The 19822-nt window shown below is 42.0% G+C and overlaps 1 protein-coding gene across 5 annotated transcripts in view; it reads left to right on the top strand.

Moving 5' to 3' along the window:
* PICALM (phosphatidylinositol binding clathrin assembly protein) overlaps positions 1-19822 on the top strand; it is a 73847-nt gene that overhangs the window by 37903 nt on the left and 16122 nt on the right. For 3 of the 5 annotated variants that reach the window (XM_035114310.2, XM_035114313.2, XM_035114314.2), the window contains exons 6-18: positions 233-344; positions 2821-2927; positions 4714-4755; positions 5422-5507; positions 6784-6907; positions 7566-7702; positions 9381-9481; positions 13004-13150; positions 14089-14169; positions 16321-16428; positions 17359-17490; positions 17582-17612; positions 18248-18347. In XM_035114310.2, the coding sequence (XP_034970201.1) occupies positions 233-344; positions 2821-2927; positions 4714-4755; positions 5422-5507; positions 6784-6907; positions 7566-7702; positions 9381-9481; positions 13004-13150; positions 14089-14169; positions 16321-16428; positions 17359-17490; positions 17582-17612; positions 18248-18347 (1308 nt within the window). The remainder of the gene's footprint in view (positions 1-232; positions 345-2820; positions 2928-4713; positions 4756-5421; positions 5508-6783; positions 6908-7565; positions 7703-9380; positions 9482-13003; positions 13151-14088; positions 14170-16320; positions 16429-17358; positions 17491-17581; positions 17613-18247; positions 18348-19822) is intronic. The other 2 variants (XM_035114316.2, XM_035114317.2) reach the window with 1 other exon arrangement.

Raw genomic sequence — 19822 nt, forward strand, 5'->3', positions numbered from 1 at the left:
GGAGGTCACTGGCACACCCCCTTGTCGCTTGGAAAGCCGCTTGCGTGCAACTGCTGCAGAGTTCCCAAAGCCAACGAGTGCCTTTATTTCACCAGGTTGTCATGTCACAAATTTATAGTGCACAATGTCAAAAGGCAAGACCGATCTTTCTCCTGCATACTGAAGACAGGATATAGCTGTGGATGTTTGTTTGTTTTTCAAATTGAACTAACTTCTTTCTTCTCACTGGCAGGTCAACAGCAATGAACTTACAAATGGCGTAATTAATGCTGCTTTCATGCTTCTCTTCAAAGATGCCATTAGACTCTTTGCAGCATATAATGAAGGGATTATTAACCTGTTGGGTAAATACTACTTTTTTTTTACATCTCTTCATTGTACTTAGTAGGCAAGACAGTGATCTTTGTTTTGACTTCCTGGAAGACAATTTTAAACTGCCTTAAAGAGCTGCTTCTCTTTACATGTAAACAGAAATATGTAGGTGCCTAAGCTAGTCTGGAGTATTTTTGGCATGAAAAATGACTTGCTTGAACTATAATTTTCTTGTCCGGCTACCACACAACCAACCTGCAAAGCTGACAATTTTCTCTTTGGATCTTAGGGAAGGTGACAATTTTGTTAGCTAATTTAGCTTTTGGCACTCTCTCTTTAGGGCGGCTTTCATAAGTGGAATTTGTGGGTTGGAATACTTTACACTTCCTCATGGAGAGCTGCCATACCTCCAGAGGAGAGAGGAGTAGGCTAGGGATTCCTTTGTGCTTCTGAATAGGGTTTGTCCCACATACAATGTGAAGAGGAAATGCTGGAGTTGATAACGGGAAAGTTAGTGTGCGGCATTCATCTATGCATTTGTACAAATAAACAATGAATCCTGTTAGGCATGGGTAGGCAACTCTTTTTGTATGCTCCTGCTTCTCTTTAATAGCATCCAAAGCAGCAGAAATATAGCAGCTGGAGCATTTAATCTTTGGAGGTAAAAATGTTTCACCTGAAGTATTTCCAGCTTTCAGGCTGCAGTTGAAAGGGACTGGGGCAGTCAACAAGAGCAACAATGGGAAAGAGCTATTTTCTTCATGCTATAATTTGTAGGCTTCTCAGAGACAGTTGTTTAGCTGCTGTTGGCAATAGGATGCTAGGCTAGATGGACCTTTGGTTTGATTTGGCAGGGCAGTTCTTAGATTCTTCATGCAATATGTCTGCAACAAGATTAGTGCATGGTACGGTATGGCCCAGTTGTGCCATTATGATTATTATATTTACTTTGGTATACAGTCTGTACCTACCTGCTGAATCTTTATGCATTGGGTTGTCCATACAGGAATGAAAGTTGAGCCAGTAAAAAAGTTGAAACTATTTACTTACTAGTACTTGGTAGCCCACTGTGGTTCTCCTGGATTGCTTATAATGTGAATGGTTGCTGTAAAGTAAAATGGAGATTGTGGTGCAGCATGCAGCAAAGCATGCTCATTCACAACTTTAGAATAACTTTGGGATTTTGTTTTGGGTTATATTTTGTTGAGGAAAATGTTCCTAGTTTGCCTTTCCCTTCTACACCATGTTGGATATTTAATTTCTATCTGAAATCATAATCATTGTGAGAGGGGGTGGTTATTGTTTAGTTTTAGTTTTATGTACTCTGTGGGGTTTTTCCACATTTTTATGCTGTGAATCACCCTGAGATATTGGGATAAAGCTTGCTATACTACTACTATACAACAAATGCTGACAAACTCCTGCCAAATAGGTGAAAGTAAAAGTAAATAAATCCCAAAGTGTGTGGATGTAAATAAATAAACTTGATTGAGTTTAGTCTGTGAACACTGAAAATTTCATTCAGTAACTCAGTGACACTTAATAGTCAAGATTAATACCATTCCCTTCTGGCTGTTGACACTCTCTATTTTGTGCATTCACTGTAAAATAGATCTCTGGACTGAAGGAGTCACATTGCAATCACTTTTGGGTGTCTGGTTTTCTGCCTGCTCCAGGGGAAATGGTCACCCTTAACAAAATCAGGCTTGAGTAAGAGGAGTTGTTCTTTAGTGCAAATTCTTAACATGTTGCTGTTCATCAGTAATACTAGAGTGACTTAAATACGGCCTTTGCAAATGCAGGGTTTTACTTTCTAACTATAACCATAGACTTGCGATTCTAACTTTTACTTCGGTCTGAGAACTTGAGGCTTCCTACTATGTCTTACAGTACTTTGAAATTGCTGTTCCTGCACCTAATCTCCAGCTCTTGAGCCTAAACAAAAACGCATGATAGAGTGAAGAAGAGCTTGGTGAAGGGTGAAGGTTATCCATTTGCTTGGCAAACACCTCTGATCTTTGTAAATGGTTTACTCATTTGGCTGGTTTGGATATAATGGTGAGCCATAGCTGAGGTTGGCAAAAATGAACTTAGCCCAGGCTTACACACACACACACACACACACACACACACACACACACACACACCCTCACTCCGCCCCCCCAAAAAGCTTGGCTGCACTGAGAACTTTAGAAGGTTTTGCTTCAATTTCAGATTAGCTGCAGTTTGTCATGCTGTCCAAGCTGGGGGGTTTTCACTAACCATAGTTAAGATTAACAACAGATGAGGGTTTTGGGTGACACACCAAACTGCAGTTGATAAAAAAAATTAAGCAAGCTTCAAATCTTCTTGTGGCTGCACCAGAGAAGGGGGGTAATGTGCAAACCAAGGAGGTGGCTAGGGTAATTCTTGTAATGGTTTAGCATTTTGTTTAAATGACATCAACGCTATTAAACTGTAAACAAACACATTGATGACTCTTATTTTTAAAATTCTCTTATTTTGTAGAAAAATACTTTGACATGAAAAAGAATCAATGCAAAGAAGGCCTTGACATATATAAGAAGTTTCTGACTAGAATGACAAGGATTTCTGAGTTTCTCAAAGTTGCAGAGGTAAAAATTACTGGTCCATCCAGTTCTGTCATCATTCATAATGACTAAATGCTATTAATGAGAGTTTTATGGAGAATAAAAATCAAAATGGTGATAAATATTTTTGAGCTAGAATGCTTAGATTAAAGTGAGCTAAAGACCCGTCCACACTAAGTTAGGGCGCAGGGAGAATATTGGTTCATTCAAAGCTGCCTAGGAGATCGATCATATGACACCAAGTAATGTGTGGGAATGAATCAGCTTTGTGGTGGTGTACACTCAAGTATTTTGAGCTGTTACATATTGAATGGAAAGATGGCAGTCCTGCACAAGTTTCATCCCTGCATGCCTTTCTTAGATAATTAATTCCTCACATGGAAAGAAGTATACTCATATTTTGGGGTGGAGAATTGTTCCATCTTACATTAATATGTGTAATGCTATTTCTAAGCTTTAGTGACAATGAATGGGTTTTGAAGGGACACATGGGATAGTTAGGGGAGAATTAGGTCTATGTCAGGTGTTATAAGCCCATAGTCCACCTCAGGCCCACAAAGCTGCTTGAAATGCTAGCCCACAGCATATTTGGTGGTAACTTTTCTCCTCCTGTGCCACCACTGTTAGCATGTCAAAGCACTCTAGAAAGAGGAGGGAATGCTCCTTCCTGTTTCTGCAGTGCTTTGACCGACTAGCAGTGGTGACATGCAAAAGGATGAAACTTTGCCATTCCCAATTTTTGTTTTGGCTGTGCCCACTGCTGGCTTGCAGCCCTTTGGAGGGTTGCCAACAATGAATGCTGCCCTCAGACCAAAGAAGGCTAGCCATTCCTGGACTAAATCTGTTGTGATATCCAGCTCTCCCCACCCCCTAAAAAAACTCAAAAGCATTGGCTGGCAAGGGTTGTGTATGTGTCCTCACACCACCTGGGACAAGAAGTTGAGCTTGGAGCTTTCTCCCCTCCCCCGTAACAACACTGCAGATGGGGATAAAATGACCTTTCCACTTGTTTTTTTCCTGAGCCCCCCTGCCTCCCGTTGCCACAGCTGTAGCAGAAGCCTCAGTCTATTTCTGCAACTAAGGTGCAGTGAGTTGGGTCACAGAGAATGTTTGTTCTGAGCTCAGCCACACAGGCACCCTCCGACGCATACATTCAGCTCATTGCATTGGGGAAAGAATGAGTGGCAAAGGTTCTCATAAGTTCTCTGCCTTGCTCCCTGTTTTCTTCTGCAGTTCTTTGTAGGTTGCTCCTTAATGTAAAGGTGCAGTCTTGATGGCAGCAGCAAAGGGGTGTGCACAAGCTTGCAATTTGACCAGGATTGTAGTTGCAAGGATACAAACAGCCGTCAGGAGTCCAACAGGAAACCTGTTTTATTAGCATTAACTTTGCTTATTCCATTGTTGAAATAAATTATATTGTAAACCAAAGGCCATTCCTAGTAACTCTGGTCAGGATAGATTTTGATCACTTATTCTTCAGAAAAGAGGCTCTTCATCCCCTTCTATAGCATATGACACAAAAAGAGAAGGACTGCAGAGCTGGTAAAATCTCTATGTACGTGTTTTTGGCAAAATCATTAAAAATGACCTTGGCTGCGTTGGGCGTTATTGATATATACCGTTGACACACTAAAGTAAGCAAGTTTATATTTTTCTTTACAGGTTGTTTTTTTCTTGAGTGATATGTTCCTTCATAGTGTGTAGAACAGCTTTTTTCCCTTTCATTTTACCTTCATTGTGTTTTCTTCATCCTGTCTTTAGCCAAACATGGTTAAGGCCTATTTCTTATTAAATCTATTTGTTGTTACAGCAAGTGGGGATAGACAGAGGAGACATACCAGATCTTTCTCAGGTAGATGATTTTATGCATTTGTTGTGCACGTCCGTTTGGCCTTTCATAATCAGAAGACCTTGGTGTAATCACTACTGCTTTAATTGGTCGTTACCATGTTCTTAAATTGGAGGGTTTGTTTTAAAGGGGGGGGGTTGAATCTGTTGCTTGTTCCATTGTTAGACTTCAGAACGTTTCTCAGTTGCTCTGTTTCAAAGCTAATGATCTTTGCTAAACTACTATACTTCGAAGCAGTAGATTGCTAAATTTTAAATCAGCTTAAATTCTGTAATAGAGATGCATGCTTATATAAATATAAGCATTTGCACCCAAAATACTAATTCATGTTGGTAAAGATTAATAGTGCATTAACATGTTTATGTGGCTTAGTAGCTGCTTTCAAGTTTTACCCTTGGAACATAGTGACTACTCATTCATGAATGTGCCATTTTTTCCTTGTGCCGTCCTTTTCTATTTCTCTTCAATACACGGATGAGTTGTTTTTTTAAAAAAATGAGCAATCTAGGGTCATATGTACCATGCAGCAGTTTAAATAAAATTTTGGTGATGGTGCCGTTAAGAGCTGCTGCCTGCTTATTTACCTGCTTATTGTTGAATTCTTTGCGACTGGAGGACCTGACATTTTTAGCCTTTAATTTCTCAAAGACCACTGATTTTCTTTTGTAGGCACCAAGCAGCCTTCTTGATGCATTGGAACAGCACTTAGCCTCCTTAGAAGGAAAGAAAATCAAAGACTCTACTGCTGCAAGCAGGCATGTTTTAAATTCTCCTTGTAGTTGGCACCATATGTTGGGCAATGCTTGAAGATTCCTCAAATATACTTCACACGTTTTGATCATAAGACAATTAGTGGAATCTGTTTATATGTCCAAAAGAGTTAAGTGTTAACTATTTTTCTAGATTGTGCCACTTTGGGCAGCAGGTGGGCAATTGCAAGTGGGGAAATTTCCTCCATGGTGGTTCAATTTACTGCACATGAGATCACATATCAAATAGAAGGATTTGGTGAGTCTTTCTGCTTTCTTGCATAAAGGTCTGAGGAAGCATAACCCCAGTGCCCACACCTAAACCTAAAGTGGTACAGTCCAGAGTATTGACTATTAGCTTGACTATTTGGTTGTGCTATAAACTGATTGCAAATGGCACATGAAGAAGTGCCATTCTGAAGAAGTATGCATGCACACGAAAGCTCATACTAATGACAAACTTAGTTGGTCTATAAGGTGCTACTGGAAGGAATATCTTTATTGTGTTTCGACTACGGCAGACCAACACTGCTACCTACCTGTAACTTGACCAGTCAGTCTTTCAGCCAAACCTACCTCACTGGGTTTCTAGTATAAGAAGAGGGAGGGGAAACCATGCATGCCCCCTTGAGTTCATTGGAATGCAGGGCAGGATATGCTGCATGACTTGGGTGGATGCAGCCCACAACTGCTAGAAGAACTCAACCTGCTTATCTCCGCACACCAACCACTACAGCAGTGCAGAAGGTTGTGGTAGCAGCTTTCTCTTGCCTTTGTCACCAATATAGCATTGGCCACACACTTTGAAATGAACTGATATAGCTTCTAGATTTCAGGACCTATGAAGGCAAACTAAAACAAGATGAAATAAGAACAGTAAGGAAAATGCATGTGATCTAGACTAGACTGAAGTGGTGTCTAACAGTGCTATGTCATTTTATCTCTCGGAAGTCCTAGAGATTGTGTGCTGCTTTGACTTTGTAAAACCAGGCCGAGTGGGGCACATTCCATTGTGAATATGTACTGTAAACTGAATCCTGAAATAGATGGAGCATGGCTGACTTCAATTGTTTCCATCAAATTGCCCTTCCATCAAATGTGTACAATCTGTACAGAAACATGGGCAAAATCTGCTTCCCAGGTTAAGTCTACAAAAGAAAAAGAAAAAAAGAGTGTTGTATGTTTATAGGTTGGAATAAAGCAAAGTGAAACTCTGCTGAGCATCTTTCTCTGTTGTGTCATCTGTATAACTGCCAGGTTTCCTTCTGTCAACTTTTCCTAGGGCTACCACTCTTTCCAATGCAGTCTCCTCCCTCGCAAGCACCGGCCTGTCGCTCACCAAAGTAGATGAAAGGGAAAAACAAGCCGCACTAGAGGAAGAGCAGGCACGTTTAAAAGCTTTAAAGGTGGGCATGATTTTTCCTTTGTACTGGGTGTGGTATATAGGCTGCCTAACGGTTGCACAGCAAGTATGAGGGACCTCAAAGCTCTCTGTCTAGCTCTGAACTCTGCCAACCCCTCCAGGCCACACCCTTCACTTGCCCTGCTCTGCATCCTCCCCTATTGCTTGTGCTTTTGAGCTATGATAATACCTCTTCTTTGCCTGGATAGAGGGAAGTGTGTGTCTTAGCACAGTCACCACTGGATGGAAAAAGATTTCCCACCCTTAGTATATACAGTGTTCAAAGATGAAAAAGCAGGCTGTGTATATAAGACATTGGGTCACAGTTGACAAGGGTGGCTTGTTCACATTCATTTAAAAGCTGCCTATGAATACTTGGGTGGTTTCTGTCTCCCAAAAGTCGAATGAAATTAGGAGTAGAATATAGGTATTTTCAAAGCCTTTAGCCTGAATTTTTGTGGTAGTGGACTACTGGGTCACACAGAGAACCATTTATAAGAAAATGTAAAACCACAACAATGTACGCTGTTGCTCATTTGTAGTTTCCTGCCCCCTTTCAGAGGTCTTAATAGAGCTATTTGAGGGCTTTGTTCTGCTTAACCTTATCAACTGCCTAAGCAAAAACATGTTCGTTTTTTAAAATGGTCTTTATTTCCCATCAGGAACAGCGTCTAAAAGAACTTGCAAAGAAACCTCACAACTCCTTAACAACAGCCTCCTCTCCTGTGTCTAATGCAGCAGGAAGCATAATGACTACACCAGCCGTTGACATTTTTTCCACACCTAGTTCTTCAAACAGGTATGCCCTTGATGTATGTCAGAACTGCTCATAATTGGGGGGAAATGCTTCTAGCCAGAGTACATCCTTAAAATGAGACCCGTTCTGTAGATTTATTTATTGTGTAGCTCTTTGGCTTTGACATAAGCTAACTGTAAGGTTCGTTTATCTAGTGCCAAGGGAGAATAAGCCAAACATCCTGGTTAAATGTATAAGAAAGGCAGTGATTCTTGAATGCTTAAGTATGCAACTGCTCAGGACACTCTTGCCTCACCAGGAAAGAGTAGAACTATCCTGTAATTTGTAGGGTTTTTTTTCAGTAGACCAGAACTACATCTTTTTAACAGTGTCACAACCTGCATACAATACCTGGGCCTGTCAGTATAAACTGTCCATTGCAGTTAAAGATGCTTAGGGTTTTGGATTTTTTTTGTTTTTGTATTAAACAGGTTATGGGCAGGGGTTAACAATATTCAGTGCACCTGCTGATCCAGCATTGATGATCTACAAAGTATGAGACGTTCCATTGTGCAAACACACATGTATTCTCTAGATCAGGCACCCCAAAACTTTGGCCCTCCAGATGTTTTGGACTACAATTCCCATCTTCCCTGACCACTGGTCCTGTTAGCTAGGGATCATGGGAGTTGTAGGCCAAAACATCTGGAGGGCCGCAGTTTGGGGATGCCTGCTCTAGATCAGTGCTTCTCAAGCTATCTGATGTGGTGGACCACCTCCAATTCACCAGGGACTGGTACATATTTGGTCCCTTAAGCTTCCCATCTAACCTGGGCTGTGGTGGTCACTGGGGATTGGCAGCTGAAGGGTCATGGACTGGCACCAGTCCGTGGACCACCACTTTGAGTAGCACTGCTATAAGCTCTATAAAGCCTCTCAAAAAGATGTAAAACTGGAGTTTTAATATGAAATTGATTGCAGTGAAAAAGCACTGTGTGTTCTGGTGCCACATGGATACCATCACCAGCAATTGTGGACTTGACCTATGAGCACTACTTTGTTATAGAAGTGCTGGAGAAGAACAGTACAACAGTCAGTGTACTGTTGATGCAGTCTGATACCCGGAGTGGTTTGTGTGGCGGGACCTCACAATATGACTGTGTGCACTGTTGCTTTGACTGTAAGCAGCAAAAATAAACATGAGTTTAGCCCAACCAAATGAATGCTTCATTACATCTGCATTTCTGCAAACTGCAAAACTTGCAGCACAGCCTTTAAAAACAGAAGAATTATTGGCAAATGAAACCTCATAAGTATCTGTGTGAATCTCCCATTTGTGCTATATATTTGATGCAACTAGTAGGAGCAATAAACCTGTGCCAGCATGTGAAGAACCACACAACTAATTTGATGAACCCAGGGAGTCATTGTGCTTTTGTCACTCCAATGGTATGCCTCCCTCCTTCCAAATAATACCTTACAGCAAGCTGCCTTTGATACTGGAAGGAGGTGGGGGTGGCTGCAGTTCCAAAAGGAAAAAGTCAATCCCTCTGGGCATGTTGAAGCCTTCTTTTGATCCTGGCCTTGAATATCCAGTCAGCCAAATTCTGCCACATTTCATGCATGCACACACATTCTATTTAGGAAAACACTATGATAGTTTGAATAGCTTTGCTAAGTTTTATGAAAGAAAGGCAATGTTGCTCAAGTCTTTGATAGTTGCCCTCATCTGTTTCCATAGTACATCAAAGCTGCCAAATGACCTCCTTGATTTGCAGCCAACCTTTCATCCGTCTGTGCATCCTATAGCCTCTGCGCCACAAGTAGGAGGGACCTGGGGAGGTAAGAAACTCACAGTTAAATCCCAGTTTTGGTTCTTCATAGTCACTCATAACCATCAGTAATATTTCATAGACTCTTAAGCTTTCCTGCTTATTTTTTTTTAAATGCTTGGGACAGATAATTCTTCACACCGTATTTTGAAGGATTGAAACAAATCATGGTGTATCATAGCACAACATAGCTTAACTTTGTTTCTTGTTTAGCCCCAATCATAGTTGTATCTTTGTAGTCACTGCGAGTTATTGTGAGCCTTGAATTCAGGTAAGCCGACTATGGAGCGAAGTCCAGAGTATCAGAATGATTCACCTTTACCCTGCAAACACTAATTTGTAATGCTTGCAGGGCTGTCTGATTTCCTGTAAAATCTTATATGAACATCCCAGAGCTGGTGCATTGCACAGGCCTTGCCTCCAAAGGTGGACAGCTTAGAAGCTCCTTACATGCTGGGCAACCCCTGACACTAAAGAGCTCTCCACCTTCCTTGGATTTAACTTGCACAGTTTCAACAAGCCTGCCTTCATGTGTATGGCTAAAATCATACAAGTCAAACGTGCAGAAGATGTGACCTACCGTGTTGCACTTTTCAGTTGCTTAAGCCATTCAGATGTATTTAATACGTTGGGTAATACCTCAACACCCACCCACCCCCAGTGTAATATCAATCAATCAGTTTATTTGTATGCTGCCTTTCCAAAGTTAAAACCATGGTCAAGGCATCTGTGTGCTAGTCAAAGTTGCTCATGCTGGGGCTTCATTCCCTCAACTGAGCTTTCTTGTAGCAATGCACATTCTATCATGTCCTCTGCGGCCCCCCCCCCCCCCGGAAGTATATGCAGTAATTTGGCCAAGTTGCCTTTAATACTTGTCCTTCCTTGTTCATAGCTTTGACAGCTTTGCGCTCTCTTTCTCTGGCCCCAAAATATTTAGTGGAATAGTGGAGGGCCAGGCAAGATGGTAGACATGTTTTTCTGGTAGCTTTGTTCATGTTTGTGGTTGCTGAAGTAGAATAAGCATATTCTGTCTTTGTGGACAAATCCTTGCTGAAGATGTTAACTAGAATGATTTAGAAATGGGTAGAATTTTCTGTATGAAGAATGTAAGCCTGTTTTTCAGGGTTTTTCTTTCAGAAGATGGTAGACCATGTTCAGGCCTCCCCACCACCACCACCACCACCACCTTTTTTTAATCACTTGATAAATAAGTTCTACGTAAATGTAATCCATACAGCAGGAGTGGGGAATCTTTTGAGCCCAAGGGCCATATTCCGTCATGGACAACCTTTGAGGGGTCAGAAGCAGCAGTGGGTGGGCTGACAAATGTGGCTCTTGCCATTGTGCAGTCAGCTGCAAGAGCCACAAAAAGGTTTCTTCATGTATGCACACATCTCTTCATCTCAGCAAACGTCATCACAGTTCATGGCCACTTTCCAACCAGGCAAAAGTATTTGAGGAGGGTGCAGCAGATGATTGCACAGCATGGACAGAGTCCTGAGGGCTGAGGAGAGAGGCCCAGAGCGCTACATTTGTCCTCCAGGCCTGAGGTTTCGCACCCCTGTCCTATAGCTGTGATTGGCAATTTGTTTTTCATTGCCATTGTGCAGGAAGTAAACTTCTCAGCTGTTTTACATCTTGTTTTGGGGGGGGTGTCATAAAATGGTTTTGAGAGGTGGTTCTGACCTGGAAGTTAAAGTGCAGCCCAGGAAACAGAAATGTGAGGGAGGAAAGAAACTTAACAAATTATGGGAAACAGAAATTTAAACGAAACTCTACTGCCCTTATGATTGGCCACAGGGCCGTCTTAAGCGGGTCAGGCGCCATGGTGCGCGGATCGCTCCGGCGCCCCCGCCCCGTTTCTTCCCGCGGCTGGTGGGCAGGCGCAGCGTGGTTTCCGCGCGGCTTCGCTGTGCAGCGCCACCCTGCCGACCTGGCACCCCGCGCCACCCAGCCTACCCCTAGAGCCGGCCCTGATTGGCCAAGAGTTTGAAGGAGATTGGGAGCAAATTTGAGTGGGTTGGTTGGTTAGAGTTGGAGCACGCTTGGCAAATTTAATGCTTCAGTCAGAAATAAGACAAAGTGGAGAAGGCTGCAGTAGACTCCAGAAACTGAACAGAGCAGGCTGGAAACAGCTTTACTGCTACACACTGAACAGGGAAATAGTTTAGACAAGGTTTAGCTGGATGAATTTGCTTATAAGTTTATTTGGTCTTCTGGTTGACTGATTAGGAAAAAAACCCTCTAAATTACTGCCTTACAGAAAACCTTTAGTACAAACTGCGTTTGTTTTGGTCTGATGTTTTGTCTGCAGTCTTGTTCATCCCACACCCAATTTCCTCACCATCCTATCTGATAAAGAGAGCTGGTTGGGCCACTAAATACTGTTCCAGAGGTTAAAGAGGCAATCGGGGATAAAAACAAACAAACACCATACGTTTAATAAAAGCAGTGAAGACCAAAGGAGAGGTTGGGTTAGCCGAGTTCCTCTCCTTTTCATAGTGTAGGCTGCAGCCTGTGCCATCACATGTGTTTTGAACTGAGTGAGGGCTGCATGACTTTAGCCTAAATATTAATTCTCTAGCAGCTTTATCACACCATGTTAAACCATAGTTAATAGTTTAATCATGAATGTGCAGGTGGCTTCTGCTTTGCCCTTCCCCCAGTGCATGCGGGAGTAGCAAACCATGACCCCTTAGTGTTGCTTCCATACCAGAGAGGGTGGCTTGCTTTGCGCCAAACCACAATGTTAAATCAAGGTTTGTTCTTGACTTGCCAGTTGTGTTTTGTTTAAGTGAAACATGCCACAATCCCCAGTTGGTTGAGCCAGGGATCATGGATAGTTTGTTGCTTCTGCAAGGGGGGGGGTGAAGTCAGAGTGATCTGTGCATAACTGTTAACTATGGTGTGTGAACTGAGTCCAGAAGTCAAAATTTAACAGCAAGGTGTTTTTTTTAAGAACTTGAGAGATAAAAAGGCATTTAGGAAAGGAAATTGTTTGGGCATAATGAGGAGTAATGGCAAGTCTTGGGGAAAAGCCCACAGGTTGGGGGTAGATGATCCAAGTTAGAGGTGCTGCACTGAAGGGGTTCTTCTATATCAGGCATCCCCAAACTTCGGCCCTCCAGATGTTTTGGACTACAATTCCCATCATCCCTGACCATTGGTCCTGTTAGCTAGGGATCATGGGAGTTGTAGGCCAAAACATCTGGAGGGCCACAGTTTGGGGATGCCTGTTCTATATCAAAAGTGTTGTGCAGTATGTTGTAAGCGGATTCTGATTTCCAGAGACCAGAGTATTAAGACATTGTCCTTTTCAGGAAATAGCTGAATCAAGATAACTTAGAGAATGTCTGTTACCTCTTGCCAGTAAGCCCATTTATGTAGGTGTTGGGGGGAAATGCAAACTGATACTCTTAAAGCAAAACTGACTTACAGAACTGCTTATGCTGCTCCTGATTACTAATGCACAGCTAACCTGGTCCCCCCCCCTTCCTCTTCTTCTCCTTCTTGCTCTGCTTGGGCTGCACAGATCCTTTCACTTCTACTGCTGACGCTGTTGATGATGCCGTTCCAAGCCTAAATCCTTTCCTCACAAAATCTAGCGATCACCTCTCTGTCTCTTCTGACGTACTACCCACTTTCACTTCTAGGACACCAACTCATGAGATGTTCGTTGGTAATGTACCATCTGACTGGCTTTTCCCTTTCTCTTAACTATCAGACTATTCTGGGCAAATTTAGGGTTTTCAAAAGAGAGAAAATAAAAATAAAATGAATGAGCTATTACCTAATGACAGTTTGAGTTCCCTTCCCAGTTGTAAATATATGACCTACAGAATGTAGTGCAGTGGTAGCTGTGTAAATTCAGATGGGCAACTACTTAGGGATTGAGGGCGGAAAGAGGATACTTTATATTCCTTCCCAGCCTTATTGTTTTATCTAATATTTGTAAAAACAACAACAACACCCAAAGGTTACTGAATTGGAGACAGTACCCCCCCCCTAAAAGCAGGCAAGGCTTTGCTACAGGCATATCAGCTATAGTGTTGCTCATCTAAATGAGCCACATATAGAGTAGCGCTACCTGCTGTGTGCAGTATGCAGTCCATGAAGTAATCTCTGTGTCCAGCTATGTGCCCTTGGCCACATGGAGTTTCCATTCCAAGCTAGATGTGGCACAATTTGACCTCCAGAAGCATAAATTCCAAGATTACCATGTCGTCTTATGACTATCGGTTTAACTCTTTCTGGTTCTCTAGATCGCTTCAATCCATTTACTGAATCAAACCCTTTTGTGGAAACCAAATACGCATCCACTTTTCAGCTCTGTCACTTTACTTCAGGTATAATATAAATGCCTTAAGGGTTTTACACTTGCTTGTTTTCAGAGGTGTAAAACATGGCATTTGATGATGTTTCCCCCCCTGTCTTTAGATAGTGTAAAATCTTCCTTTTTTTAGAATTTGTTGCTAGATTGCTTGTGTGTGTGTTATAGGCCACGTAGTTGTTGTCTTAACTTAGTGTCCAAACAATTGGTTAAGCAGATAAGTGTCCTGTTCCTTTCTTTCTGTAACTGTTCCTTCTTTGCTCTTCTGCTTCCTGTGCCTTTATCAGATTCTTTTTGTGGTCCTCAAGCTTATCCTAACGCTTCCCATTTCCGCAGTGAGCCCTCAACTGTAGCTGGCCTATTTGGAGGTAGGTAAAAGGCTTTTAAAGCCCAGGAACTTGGATTAATTATGTAAACGGGTAAAATTATGCAGACATGCCCATTTTAGTTTGTAAGCAAGCTGGAGAGTTGTATGCATTTCATCAACTGATCAAAAATAACTCTGAAACTGAAGCATCAAAATGGGTCCAGCTTGTTTGTAAAAATAACTTAGCCTGTCCTTGCTGAAAAGGTTGCAAATCTAAAGACTGCTTTAATCAGTTTTTCCACTGTATCACTTTTTGGTCATGGAAAATCACAGATTGAAACGAGTGGCAATTGACAGCGATTTGGCGGGTGCGCTTCTAAAGCACCCAGCATGACATTATTACCTTGGTCAAGTAACTTAAAGCCGCTGTCTTTATTTTCTTTTATCCTGGAAATGCTTTAGATTTAATCAGAAGAACTTTGCAAACATTGATCCCATAAAACAGGCATATTGGTCTTCTCATTAAGTGGTGTGTGTGTGTGTGTGCGCATTCCCGCGCCCTTGCAAGCATGCACTGCTATCTCTGAAATGGGCCAACCGTACTTAGTGCAACAAGTTCCCTTGTGGAACAGTGCCCAGTGCCGTTTTTGATTTAGCCATCACAGTGCTAGCATGATACATGTGCCAGTCTTGAGAACTTAAGCACCATTTTGATCAGATCAAAGGGCCAGCTAGTCCATCTTGGGATGCTCACAAGCAAGAGCGTGGTAGTGATGACCACCCCTTGTTCCTCATTGAAGTTTGATCCATTTCTGTCTTCAATAGCCACTAATGAGAACTGAAGCGTCTTGTTATAGCAAATTCTGTTGCGTTTTGCCTTTTATCCTGAATCTGCTGAAATTTCACTGGCTGGCTCTCATGCTGTAGTCAGTGCCTAACTTCCAGTGTTCTGTTGGTCAATACTGTTCATCACTATTAAATTCTATTGTGCCCCTGTTGTTTCTTCTAAACTGCCTTCAGTTTTCATTTGTAGGGAAAATGCTGCATCCTGTAATGACTTTAGTGCCTCTCTTTTGTGCTATCTACAGCTTTGTAAACTAGGCTGGGGGAGCAACCAGAGTTGCTCACAGTATACAAGATGTTGAAAGGACCATGTGTTTATATAATAAATGTGTATTTCAATCGCTTGCCGCCTTAGTCCACCTTCATGTTTCCCATTTCTTCTACTGCATGATACTGATCTGATTAGGGGAGCCTTCTGGAGCAGGCAGTATGTATAGGATTTTAGCAGTATGGTGTCTCGTAATAAAATGAGGAAGCACTATATGCAGCTTTAGCATTCTGCCTAAAGAAACTGGTAGCTGGTACATGTCAAACTACCAAGTTGCTTTCATTGCTGAAGCAGCCATAAGCATTCGTGTAATACTGCAACTACATGAATTTTTCTTTTTAAAAAATCTATCCATTTTAGCAAGACGTTCTCAAGTCTCTAAAAAGCAAAATAGGTCATATTGGTGCCAGGTGGAAATGAATTTTAAAACACATGCCTTACCGTGCTTATGGGCATTTTATTCAGAATCCTCAGGATTAAAGTAGGTGATATGTAGGTCCTAAGTCCCATTGATATGTTTGGGATGTAGCAATTTAGGTGCCTGGGAAACTGTCTGAAAATGGGGAGTGGGGGGTAGGGTGGGAGCACCAGTGAGTGATTTGGAATACAACTCAATCCCAGAGGTGGCAATTTTGCAAGTAGTGAACTGAAATAGGAAGCTAGGAGTCTATTGTTGTTTCAAAATAAATCTGCTCTCAGATAGTATAGCGGTGACAAAATTGAATACACTGCACCAGGAGATCTTGTATTGAAAAACTCTGCCTTATCTGCCTTAAAGGACTGAAGCTGAAAAGGCTTACTTGTCCTGCAGAACTCTCGCTGTGAAGCCTACTCCAGTGCCTTTGGGGGGGGGAGTGTTGTTGTTGTTGCTCCTTGCCTATATGCAACATGCAAACTTGAGTCCATCAGTTCTCGCCTCATAGGTTTTTCCTCTCAAGTTGCAGTAACATGCAGTTCTGCAAGGAAAGCATTCTTTGCAGGCTCCTTGTCAATGTCTGAATACCCATAATCCTTTTATGGCTATAGAACTGCTAGTTACATGCAAGTTGAGAGTTCACATACTGCATATAAATAAGCTCTTTTTAAATGTCTTGTTTGTAGGGTTCACCCAGTCTCCTGTTGCTCCGTCGCAGCCCTCAGCAGGCCTTAATGTTGACTTTGAGTCTGTATTTGGCAACAAAACTTCAAATGTACCTGTGGATTCTGGTGGTAGGTCTTCCTTTCTTTTTAAAGTACCCATTTTTTAAATGCTGCTCAAAGTTGCGCAAAAAATCGCACTGGGTGATAGAACATTCAGTGCCGGCCTTGAAAAAGCTGTTTGGATCTTTTGGCTTGTTAAAAAGGGTTAACACATTTGTTTGGGACGCGGGTGGTGCTGTGGGTTAAACCACAGAGCCTAGAGCTTGCCGATTAGAAGATCGGCGGTTTGAATCCCCGCAATGGGGTGAGCTCCCATTGCTCGATCCAAGCTCCTGCCAACCTAGCAGTTCGAAAGCACATCAAAGTGCAAGTAGATAAATAGTAACTGCTACGGTGGGAAGAAGGTAAACGGCGTTTCCACGTGCTGCTCTGGTTCGCCAGAAGCAGCTTAGTTATGCTGGCCACATGACCTGGAAGCTGTACGCCAGCTCCCTCAGCCAATAACGCGAGATGAGCGCCACAACCCCAGAGTCGTCCGCAACTGGACCTAATGGTCAGGGGTCCGTTTACCTTTTAAGCTTTCATGGACAACTTCCTATGATGCCTCAACCTTTTCAGAAATCTGATAGTTTCTCATCCACAAAAGCTTACGCTACAATAAATCTGTATTGTTGCTTGAGACATTTTACTGAAACAGCAAGGAAGACCAGGCCAGGGCCCTGAAAGGGCCACCAACTTTGCCTTGGCTTCTTTTGCAGAAAAACAGCATATAAATGCAATCAATCAATGTTTTCCTGCTGCCGCCAGTGCTCTTACAATTTCTTTTTGGATCTTGGGTGCCGAATATATGGATTTTCCATTTCTTCACTGCAAAATAACAGTAACATCAATAATTGCAGCTTCATACCATTTAGACTTTAAAAATGCTGATTTTAAGATGTCTCATGCTACATTGACATGGATTCCATTGCCTTTAATACTACATGGTTTTTCTTAAAGGGTTTGATGAATTAGGTGGACTCCTAAAACCAACAGTGGCCTCTCAAAACCAGAGTCTTCCAACATCAAAAGGTCCACCCAACAAGTTAGTGTTGGATGATCTAGATTCATCTTTAGCCAATCTTGTGGGCAGTAAGTATAGTTTATATACTTATATACTCTTTGGATAACTGAAATAAATGAATGGACAGCTTCAAATTGTTTATTTCTTGTTTTGTAACAGATCTGGGCATTGGAAATGGAACAACTAAAAAGTGAGTATTTCTCATTGCAGCAAAATGCAGGCGTTTTAATCCATTAAGCACATCTTTGCAGCAATTTTGTACAGCAAATGCAGACTAAGGTTCTTGAGATGAACCTGGCAGGGAGGGTGTAACACTGCCCCTTTCCCCTCCCAGGTTTTCCATTTCTGAGTAGGATAGCAAATGTCTTTGAGGGGGGGTGGAAGCAGGAGAACTCTGAATGAGGGAAGCTGCATATGACTAATTAATCTTATCTATCCATATCTTAAAATAAACCAGTTCACCTCAAGATTGCAGACTTCTAGGTACCCAAGTCCAGTTATCCAGGGATTGTACCCTCTCTTTGCCTGCTTCTTTCTGCATGTTTGCCTTAGATTTGGCCCTTTTGGCCTATTTATGTAAGACTTGAGCCAATTGTGTGCTGGTGTCTCTAGAGTGGTGTGCATTAATGGATAGTATTTGCCTTCATTTTTATCTATTTTTGGAGGTTTGAATAGGGAAATGTTGAGGTACATAGTTTCAGGATGAGAAATCTTCCTCTAACCTTGTTTAAACTTCATTTATTTTTAAACGTGTCTGCAAGAAAGGCAGCTAGATTCCCCTCCATCCCCTGGATTTAAGATCTTTCCTTTCTTTTCTTTTTTAAGTGATGTGAACTGGACGCAGCCAGGAGAAAAGAAGCTAACTGGAGGCTCCAACTGGCAACCCAAAGTTGCACCAACAACAGCATGGAACACTCCAACAATGGTAAGCAGTTGCTGTAGGCATATTGAAAGAATTCCAGCAGCTCAAAATAATACTGTGAAAGTGTAGGAGGACTATAGGAATTTTGTCAGGAGAGGCAGAGAATCTTAGAACTTGATTGTTGGAGCCTAAGATAACCTGGCATGTTTCATTTAGGTGATATTTAATTGGATATTTATTGGCTAGAGTAATCCCAGTGGAGTCAGGTTTGTGTTTTAAGGTTAGCAGCCTGGGGACTCAAACATACAGTGCTGATATAGTATCCTTGAGTGATGTTGAAGTCTCATGGCATCGACAGCCTCATGACAACAGCACAGAAAAATGTGTACAGTGATGCCTCGCAAGACAAAATTAATTCGTTCCGCAAGTCGTTTTGTATTGCAAAAAATTCGTCTTGTGGTTTTCCAATTTAAACAAATCAAAGCAAAAAAAAATTGCAAAAAAAAAATCATCTTGCGAAGCATGGCCATAGAAAAATTCATCATCTTGCGAGTCAACAAAAAGATTGCAAGACGCTTTCGTCTTGCGAGTTTTTCGTTGCGTGAGGCATTCGTCTTGTGAGGTACCACTGTATCTTAACCTGGACTGCCATACTCTAAACAGGTTGAAGTTTTAATCCATTTATCTCACAATTCCACTATGATACTTCAATATAAGCATACACAAAAGGGGTTGAGATGAATTTTAAGCGTTGATTATATCAGGGATGGGACGGAGGCAACATTCCCTGGTGGGCAACTTTCAAGTCAGTGGTAGGTGGAGCCAGAGGAAAAAGTAGGCGGAGCAACATATATGACTATTCCGTTAGTACCATAACTGGAATCTAGCCTGTGTAAACGCCAGAGGTTTCTACACATGCACGCCTCTCTGTCCTCCGTCCAGGCAAGCAAGAACCATTAGCATAGTTGAAGGATACATTGCAGCCATGTGGAATCACCTGAAGAAGGTGCAGAGCAGGACCACATTTGAGGGACATGGCCACATTTCGCCTCTGGGCCTGAGGTTCCCCACCCCTGGTTCATATGAAGCCAGAAAATAACTCAGGTGAAATGGGGAAGTCTGGCTTAGTACAAGCAAAGAATGAAGCACTGGAGCCATCACAAGGGGACGAGTGAAGGAGGAATGCTCAGCCCCAGCACTTGTTCGCAGCTTTATGAAACGTATTAGGAAGTCAGGAAAGATGATTTAAATCAAGCCATAGCCTTATACCATTTTATTCACAAAGTTTGTGAAAGAAGTTGCACTGAGAGAGAGAGACAGGTTTTGTGCGAAGTCAGCCAGTGATTTTGGTTGATACTGGATTTGAACCCAGGTCTCCTTGTGCCAAGTCAATGCCCAATCCACTGCACCATGCTGACTTTTAAAAAAGGTATATTCTAATGAGGGATGCATCATATTTTAAAGTTTTATTTAATCATAAACCCTGTGAAAGGAGACCTATGTTGGACATTAAACCTTCACCAGAAGCTGTGTATTTT

The sequence above is a fragment of the Zootoca vivipara genome, chromosome 4, assembly GCF_963506605.1.
Source record: "Zootoca vivipara chromosome 4, rZooViv1.1, whole genome shotgun sequence".
NCBI lineage: Eukaryota > Metazoa > Chordata > Lepidosauria > Squamata > Lacertidae > Zootoca > Zootoca vivipara.